The sequence below is a fragment of the Cyprinus carpio genome, chromosome A21, assembly GCF_018340385.1.
Source record: "Cyprinus carpio isolate SPL01 chromosome A21, ASM1834038v1, whole genome shotgun sequence".
Taxonomy (NCBI): Eukaryota; Metazoa; Chordata; class Actinopteri; order Cypriniformes; family Cyprinidae; genus Cyprinus; species Cyprinus carpio.
Window position 1 is genome coordinate 7405107 of NC_056592.1, and position 12084 is coordinate 7417190.

General features: G+C 36.4%; 1 protein-coding gene across 2 annotated transcripts in view; it reads left to right on the forward strand.

Moving 5' to 3' along the window:
* The window catches only part of stxbp1a (syntaxin binding protein 1a), a 28673-nt gene extending 17240 nt beyond the window's left edge, over window positions 1-11433 (forward strand). The window contains exons 12-20 of one of the 2 annotated variants that reach the window (XM_042778823.1): window positions 24-89; window positions 197-277; window positions 1332-1470; window positions 1560-1669; window positions 1758-1859; window positions 1951-2036; window positions 4733-4887; window positions 6605-6760; window positions 9807-11433. In XM_042778823.1, coding sequence (XP_042634757.1) covers window positions 24-89; window positions 197-277; window positions 1332-1470; window positions 1560-1669; window positions 1758-1859; window positions 1951-2036; window positions 4733-4887; window positions 6605-6714 — 849 coding nt within the window. In that variant the 3' untranslated portion in view covers window positions 6715-6760; window positions 9807-11433. The remainder of the gene's footprint in view (window positions 1-23; window positions 90-196; window positions 278-1331; window positions 1471-1559; window positions 1670-1757; window positions 1860-1950; window positions 2037-4732; window positions 4888-6604; window positions 6761-9806) is intronic. The other variant, XM_042778825.1, reaches the window with a different exon arrangement.
* The last annotated feature ends 651 nt before the right edge of the window (window positions 11434-12084 follow it).

Consider the following 12084-nt stretch of genomic DNA (forward strand, 5'->3'; position numbering starts at 1 on the left):
AGAAAGTCCTGTGTTTCTTCCAGACCACCATGAGGGACCTGTCTCAAATGCTGAAGAAGATGCCACAGTACCAGAAAGAGCTCAGCAAGGTGTGAGAGGTCAAAAAGCATGTGCAGTCAGCCAACCAAGAGACTCCTCATGGGAAATGCAGTTCTGATATTTACCTAATTGCTTCTTCAAATCTCTGCCCTTTTAGTACTCGACCCATCTGCAGTTGGCCGAGGATTGCATGAAGCACTACCAGGGAACCGTGGACAAGCTGTGCCGTGTAGAGCAGGTACAATTTCACCACAGACATCACTGCTACAGGATAGGGGTTTTGTGAAAAAAAAAAACAAAAAAACAGTAGTGTATGCACCAAAGTTTCATTCATTCATGAATTAAAAATGTTTCACACAATGATTTTAACATTCACAAAATGTGATATTATATTATTTATAATATGAGGTTGATTACAATATTTTAAATTATTTTTTAATTTTTTTAGCTATTCATTCCATTCAAAACTAATGCTAAAAATATTTAAAATATTACATTTTTTAAAATATTTGCCTTAGAAATTTTGATATGTGTGTGTGTGTGTATATATATAAAAGGCAGTTAATGGAAACAATTTAATTGTTTTAATTGTCTTAATAATGTCACATTTAATGTTGTTGATTGTTGCTACAGGTGGATTTCAATTTTTTTAGTTTTTAATAAACCAATCAAAAAGATTTAATAATTGCAAATGATTTATAAATAATATTGAACAAAAAAAATTTACATATACATATGAAAACAGAAAAAGTACATTATAACACAGGAGCTGCTCGGAAAAGTTACCCACTAGGTCACGAATCATTTTCAATGAGGGGGTGAACAGAGCGGAGAGCAGGTGCAATGAAACTGCCACAATGAGCGATAGAGTATGTAGTGCGTGTTTACAAGCTGCCTGCAAAGAATGCTGCCACCTCGTCTATATTACCAGGTCACTGGTTAAATTGATCTAACTATGATAATGAAGGGCAAACCATGGTTATTTGTTACCATCTCCATCCTAGTACATCCCTGCATCTCACTCTATTCTATTCCTTTATCATCTATAGCACAACTGTTCATACAATTTATTCATTATTCAATTTATTTTGCAATATTTGTCAATTTTTTTTTTTTTTTTGTCTGTGTGTTGTTGTTGTCTCTGTGTACTGGAAGCTTATGTCACTGAAACAAATTCCTTGTATGCACAAGCATACTTGGCAATAAAGCTCTTTCTGATTCTGATTCTGTAATGATCTCAAAGCATCACATTGTTTAGTTTTTATTGCTTCCTGTGCTCTGTCACCCGGCAGGATCTTGCTATGGGAACAGATGCAGAGGGCGAAAAGATTAAAGACCCCATGAGGGCCATCGTGCCAATCTTGCTGGATGCCAACGTCAGCACCTACGACAAGATCCGTATCATCCTGCTCTACATCTTCCTGAAGAACGGTTAGAGAGTCTTTGGCACATCTCAGTTTGGGGGTCATTGCCCTGATCAGCCAATTTTGTAACGTGGCTTTGCATGTGTTGCAAAACAGGGATCACGGAGGAGAACCTTAACAAGCTGATTCAACACGCCCAGATCCCTCCGGAGGACAGTGAGATCATCACCAACATGGCTCATCTGGGTGTCCCAATCATTACAGATGTACGCGATCTGATTCTTGTCCTAAGCAACGGTTAAGTCTCCTTGGCTGTTGCCATTGACGTTTCTGCTTTGTTTCTGTACGCTGCAGTCTACTCTCCGCAGAGGCAAGAAGCTTGATCGTAAGGAGCGTGTGAGCGAGCAGACCTACCAGCTTTCTCGCTGGACCCCACTCATCAAAGATATCATAGAGGTCAGACCTGAGCTATAGAATTTGACAGAGAAACTGTGTGCAGACTGTGTGTAAATGTGTGGTCTTACCTTGTTTGTGAATGTGGTTGCAGGATGCAATCGAAGACAAGCTGGACACCAAACATTATCCGTACATCTCGACACGCTCGTCTTCTTCCTTCAGCACTTCTGCAGTCAGGTACACATGCTCACCAACTCTCATTTTCAGGCTCCCTTTCAAATAATGAGGAATTTGAACTGGCCACACTCACAGGAAGGGGAATTCACCAAACTGCAAAAAAAATTAACAAGTTATGCTGATTGAACAAAAGGAGCAAAAAGAGATGATTTTGCAGGTGTTTTGTCTTGTAAACCTGCTTTATGTTATTTGGGTCTGTTTTGAAGACTTAATAAATTAGAGATATATTAGGGCATTCTGGGGAATGAAGTGTTAATATTAGTTAACAAAATTAGATAAACTAACAAAATAAAATTCTAAAGCACTTATTACACTTAATGTTAATTTTAATGTACTTAAATTAAATAAAAAAATGTACTCATAATTAAAATAAAAAAATGTTAATATTATTTAATTAACAGTTGTATTTTTATTCACAAACATTAAAGTGCCCCTATTATGGGTAATGAAAGGTTCATATTTTGGTTTTGGGAGTCCCCAACATCAGGTTGACATGCATGCAAGGTCAAAAAACACAGTGTTTTTCATTGTCTTATAATATGCATTTATATTTACCTTACTTGCTCAATGACTCCCAAATGATTCGTTCAACGATTAATTTTTCCAAACCCCGTCTTTGCGCGATGCTAATCTGCGGTGATTGGTTTGATTGGTCTCATTTCCATGTCATCATGCTTGTAATGCCTGATAAAGCAACTTTTGTGAGGCAGTGTGCTGGTTTGTGTACTGGGGAAACAGTTATTTTTACAGCTCCAAAAGCAGCACCTAGTGGCAAAGAATGAATTTGCATTTTCATTCAGACAAACATGAAAAGACAAACAAGTGGGCGCAAAATACTAAAATTTCACACTCACACAAAAACAAAAAAGCTTGGGATTCGTTTTAAAAACGACTCGTTTTAATGATTCAGAATCGACTCTTTCTTTTGAGAGACAATAAGTTTATACACTGCACTTTTAGATTTAAAACTTTGCAGGATGTAACACACAGCATGAAAGGTAATTTAAAAAAATCCATAATAGGGGCACTTTAACAAGGATGAATAAATAATGTAACAAATATACTCAATTGTAAATATCTCAGTTGTAAAACCCAAGAAAATTAAATTAATAATTTTAAATGAATGAAAACTATACTTTAATGTAATAAACTCCTTTAAATATCCAACCATTTCAATTACACTTCTTTACAATCAAATTTATTAGAATTAGAAATTTCAAAGGCAACTCTCTAACACACACACACAATATCCCAATACACAGGTGTATTCATGCATTTTTGTATTGCACAAGTCAAAAGATTGAAGCAACTTGGATCAATAATCATTTGTGTACCAAGGGGTGTGGAGAACATTAAGATCAATACCGTGATTGGAGGGTGGTGCAACGTGAGGTGGGGGTGAACACCAAGTTTCTTTCAGAAGCAGTAGAAACTGGTATATTTCCTCAGGGTCAGCAGTAATGATCCCGCCACACTGTTCTGCTTTCAGGACAAACAATCTAGCACAGCTCCTGTAAACAGTAGCAGAGGGAAAGCAGGATGTCCCTGACTCCCACAGAGGGAGAGCTGATGGGTCAGCTATTGATTAGACTCGAGATCACCAGAGTTCACGCTGATTTCCCCTCTCATTATGCTAGCAAATAATAAAAACATCACAATAATCCACAATTAATCCAAAAATGAAAATTCTGTCATCATTTACGCACCCTCAAGTTGTTCCAAACCTTTCTTCTGTTCAACAAAAAAGAAGATATTTTGAAGAATGTTGGTAGCTAAGCAGCTGCTGGTAGCCATAGACTTCCATAGTATTTTTTTCCTCATAATATGGAAGTCAGTGGCTACCAACAACTGTGTAACTGAGTAAATTATGATAAGACTTTCATTTTTGGGTGAAATATCCCTTAAAAGGAATGCAGTTTCAGTGGTTTTATCATATGCAAATAACAGGGTTCTTTGATATATGCTATAATTTAGCCCTTTTTTGTATTGCAAGTTTTCTAAACAGTTGTTTAAATATGCAAATGAAGCATTAAATAAGTAATTACTATTATTATTGGATTCTTTAATACTAAACCAAGTTCAATTTTTTTTTTTCATTTTGTCGATATATCAAAGTCAAATGGTTTTTAAAGAGGGGATTTTGGATATCTCTTTATCACAAAAAAAATAAATACTAAATATAAAATAAATTAGTAAAAACCTTTAGAATATAGATAGGAATAAAACTGTAAAATTTGGTGTATGTACTGTAAGTGCTGCTGAAGTGGACATGGCTCAGTACATAATAATAATAATTTAAAAAATCTAATTCTGCGAAAAATGGCCTTTAAAGATTATGTAATTGAATCTTGATACTGTAATTGAAATCTACAGATGCACTTATAAGTGTATTTTGGATGTTTTCTTTCCACTAGTCTGAACCACTACGTTATGAAAAGCCAAATAGCCCCAAATCTCAAAACAGACCATTGTATAAAAAAAAAAAATCTGTTTTTGCCTGTGGTGTCTTGCCTTCAGTGGACACGTGAGGAAAGATAGAGTAAAACAGTGTAGTCTCTAACTGTTGTCAAACGAAGGCCATAAATGGTACTGCAACAACAAATACCTTCAAATGACCCTGCAAAACATCAATGATACTTCAGTCTTTTGGTTTGAAAAAGTTGTTGACATGCATTCATGTGTTCTTTTCATGACAGTGCCCGATATGGCCACTGGCACAAGAATAAGACCCCTGGAGAGTACCGTACAGGCCCTCGCATCATGGTCTTCATCATTGGGGGCGCGTCCTTTAGCGAGATGCGCTGTGCCTATGAGGTCACACAGGCCAATGGCAAATGGGAGGCCATCATTGGTGAGTCTGCAGAGGATACTGCTAAAAGTCACTGTAAATTCAAGAGTTACTAAGCAAACACCCTTTAAAGCCTTAGATTGGTATCCTTAGCTTTAACTATACATGTGTTTTGTTGTACGATACGTTTAATCAGACTGGCAAATCTGTCTTGTATATTTTTCCTGTGCTCTTGTCTTGTACAGTATTTTGTGCCTGTCATGTTTTAACTGCTTTTAAATTGCAGTCGTGAGCCTCTGCTGTGTTCATAAGTCTATGTTCGTAAGTTCTTCTTTGTGTGTGTCTTGTGTGCGTGTGATAGGGTTTATGTTTAAGATGTGCACTTGCATTTAGAATTGTCTTTTAAACTTACCTTTAAGGCCTATGGCAGCCAAAACAAGTGGGTGTTCACATTGCTCTTAAAGGAATAGTTCACCCAAAAATTTTAATTTGCTTAAAATGTACTTATCCTCAGGCCATCCAAGATGTAGATGAGTTTGTTTCTTCATTTGGCATTACATCACTTGCTCACCAATGGATCCTCTGCAGTGAATGGGTGCCGTCAGAATGAGAGTCCAAACAGCTGATAAAAACACAGAATAATCCACAAGTAATCCACAAGAATGCAGTCAATCAGTTAACATCTTGTAAATTGAAAAGTTGCATGTTTTTAAGAAACATATACATCAAGATGTTTTTAAAACACAAGACCTGTATCCATAATATTGCTTTCTCCAGTGAAAAAGCTGTCTTGTCTGGATAGAAATATGCATAGATCAAGCACCGTTTACAGGCAAAACAGTCTAAAATAGTACTAAACAAATATGCTGGAGGTTTTTGATGAGAGTACAACAGGGGATGGAGTTTTTTACTGGAGGGAGTGTTATTATGGATTATAGACTTATTTTGGCCAGAAGCAATGATTTAAAATTAAAACACTTTCTTATTCACCGAATCTTGTTTGTTTCATTCAGTTCACAAGATGTTAATTGATTCGTATGGATTACTTGTGAATTAAAGTTGTGTTTTTATCAGCTGTTTGGACTCTCATTCTGACGGCACCCATCCACTGCAGAAGATCCATTGGTGAGCAAGTGATGTAATGCTAAATTTCACAAACTTTTTTACATCTTAGATGGCCTGAAGGTGAGCAAATAATTTTTTTTTTGTGAACTATTCCTTTAAAGGAATTACAAGTTCTCGTTAAGATTACGGACTTTTGGTCACTGTTGCTGCAAATTACTGTCAGTGTGAACGCCCCTTTAGAAGTGAACTTTAAAGTACATAGTAAAGTATCAGTCTGTTGTTTTCCAGAAGCAATTTGAGCATTGAAGATTTTACAATAACTGAATTTCTAATTGGTGAATCTGGGCGACTTACACAATTTTGTCCATGCATGAGGTCTATTAGAGATGGACAATGCATCTGAAGGACCTCGATGGGACGATTGGCTGAACTTTTAATTGTGAACCGTCATGGAATGAATATTTTACATTTAGTTGATTGAAGGAGGCCCAACAGTTATTGAGTTTTCCATCACTGAAACATCCAACAAGAGCTTCCAAAAATATATTTTTTTTTCGGGGGTTCTAGGATGATATTTCATAAACATCACGATCTACAGATGGTGGAAATGGTATTTAACCCTCTTTTGTCCCAATAAAGATTAACGGTGGTGAAAGAACGTGAGGTGCGGTGTGAGATTCATTCTGAGCGTGAAGCCACCTTTGTTCCTCCGCAGGTTCTACTCACACGCTCACCCCAACCAAATTTCTAATGGACCTGCGGCACCCCGACTTCCGAGAATCCACTAGGGTGTCCTTTGAGGACCCTGACCCCTCAGACGAGTGAGAGAGAAAGAGGGAAGGGTGGGAGAGAGAAATCACACTCTGACAAAGTAAAGGCAGCCGAACAAAGAAACCCTTTCTGAACCCCCACAGTACAAGGGTTTTCTTTTCTTGCTCCTTTTACCACACTCTACCGTTTTACTGCGCCACCACGCCTCAGGGATGAGTGTCCGGCTCCTGCCTCCAATCTGCAAGTTTCACTCAGGCTCCGCCTTCTACTGGGACCTGCCAATATTGATGCGCCTCCACTTATGAAAAACGATTGGCCGGCTGAACGATTCATTTAGAACTGCAGTGGGCAGAGCCTTTTTTGAGTGACAGATGCAGTAGGAGTCCTGACCCCATCCCTAGTTGACCACATCTTCTCAGTTGGGTGGATTAAACTGCATTCTCCTCACAATACGCCTTTTAATTCAATGGAGTCTCCTCTTCTGACGAGGAAAGGCTTCCTCCATTTGCCCTCCCAAATATCATTATTTTTAAAGCTTCATTTTCCCGCAGATTTAATCTACCCTTAAGACTCATCATATTGCGATTATTTCTGAATAACTATCCAAGACAATCACTCATATTAACTTTGTTTTCCCCCCTCTGGAGAGGTAATTGATGCCAGTTGCAGGATAATTTGATTTTGTTTTTAATCTAGTTCCTCAAACTACCTCACATCACGTCTACATGACCAAGTGGCTGTCTGCAAAGAATATATGAAAAAACTACCCCCCACACACAGACACTCTCTCTTCCCCTTTTTTTGTAATTCTTCTGCAGATGCTAAAGCTTGAAATGTAGCTGTGTTCTTCAGATATGCTTTAGCACTAACGCTTCTCCCAAACACTAACATTTTGAAACTAACTTGTTTGGGCCGTTTACATCATTTTTCAGAAACCTTCATGTTATTCCCCAGGTCCTGTTTTTTTGCATTAAAAATAACTTACTAGACTATTAAATAGTTGATTATAAAGCTAACCACAACAGCCTCTTGCTAATAAATCAATGCAATTTGTGGTTCATGACTGGGACTTAAAAATAAAGGATGTTTTGAACAAGCTTAGCAACACTTTATATTACAAGACTGTAATTCCTGTGCAGGCTTGTGGTTACATTAAATGTTATGAATTACTCATTGTCATTTGTTTAAAACCCACCATTAGCTCTTACAGGAATGTTCTGGGTGGGTTAAATACAAGTTTATGGCATGCTCTCAATTACCACAGGAAATGATTTTAACTTGTTTGGAAGAACTTGCTAAACTCATGTTTACAGTAATGCTCTCATAATGGAAGTCTATGGGGTATTGCATTGTAATAATATTCAGATACTGTACTCACAGTTCTGTAAGTACAGCCATAAGATTTGAACATTATATGTATACCATGTCTGTCTATGTTTATATACAATATTTTAGTTCCTTATTTTAGTATTTTAAATCCTTTGGAATACCTTGCTCCATAGACTTCCATTGTAAGAGCATTACAGCACAAGTTAGATCAGGTTTTGACACAGAAATAGATGAGCCAGGATGTTTTCTGGTGTAATCAAAGATGCTATTGATAGAGATAAACATGTATTGATCTTGGAATATTCATTTAACCCAACTATGATCTTCTCTGAAGCATTAAGAGTAACTATAACATTTCTAAGCCAACAAATGCACACAAAGAAAGTCCTGTAATACAAAGCGTCCTTCCAAATACCTTTACTGACTAAACCATTGTACAAGAATGATCATTGCTTAGCCCTATCAAGTATCCATCACTCAAGTGTCAGGCCGCTAAAGCTATATCCCTTTTGATTTCCCCTTTTTCTGTTGGTTTTTCGTGTTCGTAAATGATCACACCATAAGCAGTATGTCAGTCCTAACCCATACTGCAACATGGAACACTTCTTGACTGTTCCAGCCATTATTGAACAATAATATGCTTTGTTTTCATGGCTCTTTAGTTTAGACCCATTCATCTAATTGAAGAGCTACAAATCACATTGTGAATCTGATTAGCGATTAGCAAAACTGCGTGTTTGCATTTAGTTGGCCCTGTAGATTATATCAGCTGCATCAGAACCAGACAACTGAGTTGCCTGTTCAAAGCTGAGCATGCAACTACACATTCACTTCTACTTGCATAGCAATGTAAGATTCATTTGCCTCTTTCTGTAGGCAACCCTCACTGGTTGTTAAGTTAATGTGACACTCATTATCAAGCGATTTTTAATCACTTGATCTTTTTATTGCAAAAGACGACTTGTAGTTGTGGGAACATGCAGCTTTGCTAAAAAATATTGTACTTTAACAGGGAGTAGAATAAACATTTGTTCCACAGGGAACCAAAAATCCTAAATTATTTCAGTGTGTACCCAAGGTATTTTTTTTTTTTAAGGTGACCCTGTGGCACAAATGTTTTGGGTAGTTTGAATGTACAGTATTTCTGATGTGTTAAAATGTGTCTTCAGCTAAATATCTAATCAATAAAATCTTAACAATTAAATATATGTGCATAAAGTACCATTAAAAAGGGTTGGCAAGATTTTTTAAAATGTAAAACTACAGTTACTATTGTGAAATATTACTATTTAAAAATAATGGTTTTCTATTTTAATATATAAAATGTAATTTATTCCTGTGATGTCAAAGTTGAATTTATTACTCCAGTTTTCAGTGTCACACGATCCTTCAGAAATCATTCTAATTTGCTGATTTGCATTTGCAAGAAACATTTCTTATTATCACCACAGCTGGAAACGGTTGTGCTGTTTAATATTTTGGTGGAAACCATGATTTTTTTTTTTTTTTTTTTTTAGTTTTCTTTGATAAATAAAACATTTAAAAGAAAAACGTCTCCACTCTCAATTCTGATCACTTGAAAGTTTCTTTGCTCAATCTTTCTGACCCTTTTGACTTTTGAACAGCAGTATATATATATATATATATATATATATATATATATCACTACTATTATTAATATATATTTTATATAATATATTTTCAACAATATTATAGATTGATACACAGCTGAAAACACCTTTAAACATTTTTACAGTTAATGTACAAATTTAATGAGTTTTTCTCTTTGTTTCTCTCCTCGGTGCTCATTTATGCAGGTTCGACCCATATCGTCGGCCCCACCCAGCTTCTGGATGCTCTCAAGGCCATGAACAAACCCGACGAGGAGCAGACAAGCTAAAATCACAATTTCCTCCCTCCCAACCCCATCGCCCAGTTACCCTCTCCCTCCCTTCATCCGTCGCCCTGTAAATCACACCCACTCCTATATAAATTGTGTATGCATCTTGCTTGAGAAAAACAAAACAAAACAAAAAAAACCTGATGATTGGTGACAAGTTAAAAAGAATATTCTATAAATTTATATATATTTAAATATATATAAGTATTCTTCTGTTTTACAATGGATGCAAATGATTACTGTCAAACTGAGTTTTCATTATTAATTGCCATTTATAAACTTTAAAGTACCAAATGTAATATTGTATGTTATGGAATCTGCTAGAATGCGTAAATGGTAGATCACTTTTTGTGTTCGCTCCTTCTTTAACTTGGTGGTTTTTTTTCTTTACTTTCTTTTTTTTAATGGTTTAAAAGTGGTTGGGGGAAGGACTGGTTTGTATGCAAATAGACCAGTGAGGCAAAATAATGCATATCACTTCCTACTCTGAAAGCTAAACTGCCGCCCAGTTTAGATGCTTGGGTTAAATTGTTGTCTCATTTTAGATGTGCATGCCATGGACGCTACTATGTGGCCCTTTTGACATGTTTTAAAACACTGTTAAGATGTAAAAATGAAACCGAGCATCTTCTGGGACTCCAGTGATGAAGAGGAAGGAAGCCAAAGGAGTAACAGATCAAAGCCTCGAGCTGTAAAAGTGGAAGAGACACTGTACATAGATAGCGGACGTCACCCCTCCATCAGTCTCAATTCCAGGAGCATTTACTCTCCATATACTTTTCTTTTCATGTCTCCTTCTACAGAGACCTCATGATTTAGTGTGAAGAAGGCCGTTGCTTGCAGATGTTTAAGGAATTCAAAAAAAGGGCCAGTTGTATTTCAGTATTGTATCTCGTCCGATTAAGTCTTATCATTGGTTAGTAAACAATGTTTAACTGGGACATGCACTGAGTAGCGTGTTGTTGTATGCCATATGTTACTGTTTTTTCGTCTCACTGTTGACTGGTGAAAATTTCTGACTGTGAAGTAGTAAAACTTTCCTTTGCCAATGTGAAGCCACTGTGTTTGTGACGTATTAGCTGTAGCTGTAGTGATAAACTGGGAAAAAATAATAGGTAATATCTATCTTTCGTTTGTCTGTCTGATAGTTTCTTCTTGTTATATCTTCCACTGGTGAATGGCTTTGCAACGAAACGCAACCCCCTTTTTAATGTTTGGGTTTCAGTTTCCTCTTTAATCTGTTCTGGCAGAAAGGTTGTATATTGCACTACAAGTTTTCTGTAATGCAAACGCTTCTATGGTTCTCTCACTTCTTTTAAATTATTACCTTATTTTGGGTTTGCTGTTGTATAGCTGTGTCGACTGGATTGATTTCTATTAAATTTATTTTTCAGAGAATATCAATAAATAAGAAGGTAGTCCTTCCTAAACCTGTCGATCTTACTGGGATTCTATGTTTGCGAGTGTTGAAGCACAAACTAAAGTATACTTCATGTGTACCGATGTACTAAGGCTGTCTAATAAATTGGCTTCCATTACAAATATGCAATCAGTACATTTTTGCGACATGCTCTGTACATGATTTCTCCTCTGTCTCTGATCGCACCTCTACACTGCAATAGTCTACAAAATCTGATTTACCTTTTTTGTTTTATGAACACTGGTTTATATGGAAATGTATGAAGTATAAAGGGGTTCCAAAACACTTTAAACACCGAATTGATCAGTTTTTCATTATTATGCAGACTGTAATCAAAAAAACATTTATATTATATAATACATATTTATTAGTTCCAGGTCTGGAAATGGCTACCTGCTATTTCCAGCTTATCCATGAGCGTGGGAGCCCTGTTATATCAAACAAAATGTTGATGTGGACTTTTTGATTGGCTACCAACCTTGATCACTGGTCTCTGAATACATGATAGACTAACTGGCTCTCAACACAGATTTGCAGCTACAGGAAGGTCAAGAGAAGGTCCAGTCCTTTCTCTTGAGAAAAATAAATCTTGGTGAAATGGCTGTAAGGAAAAACAGCAACATGACACACCATGTCAAATATTATGGAAACATTTATATTGGCAAATACAGTATAAAAGTACAGCTCTATAAATACAAAACACATTAGAGAAACATAAAAAAACATTATTAGACATTAAATTTGCCTGACTGGGTGATGCCCAAAATAATTAGTT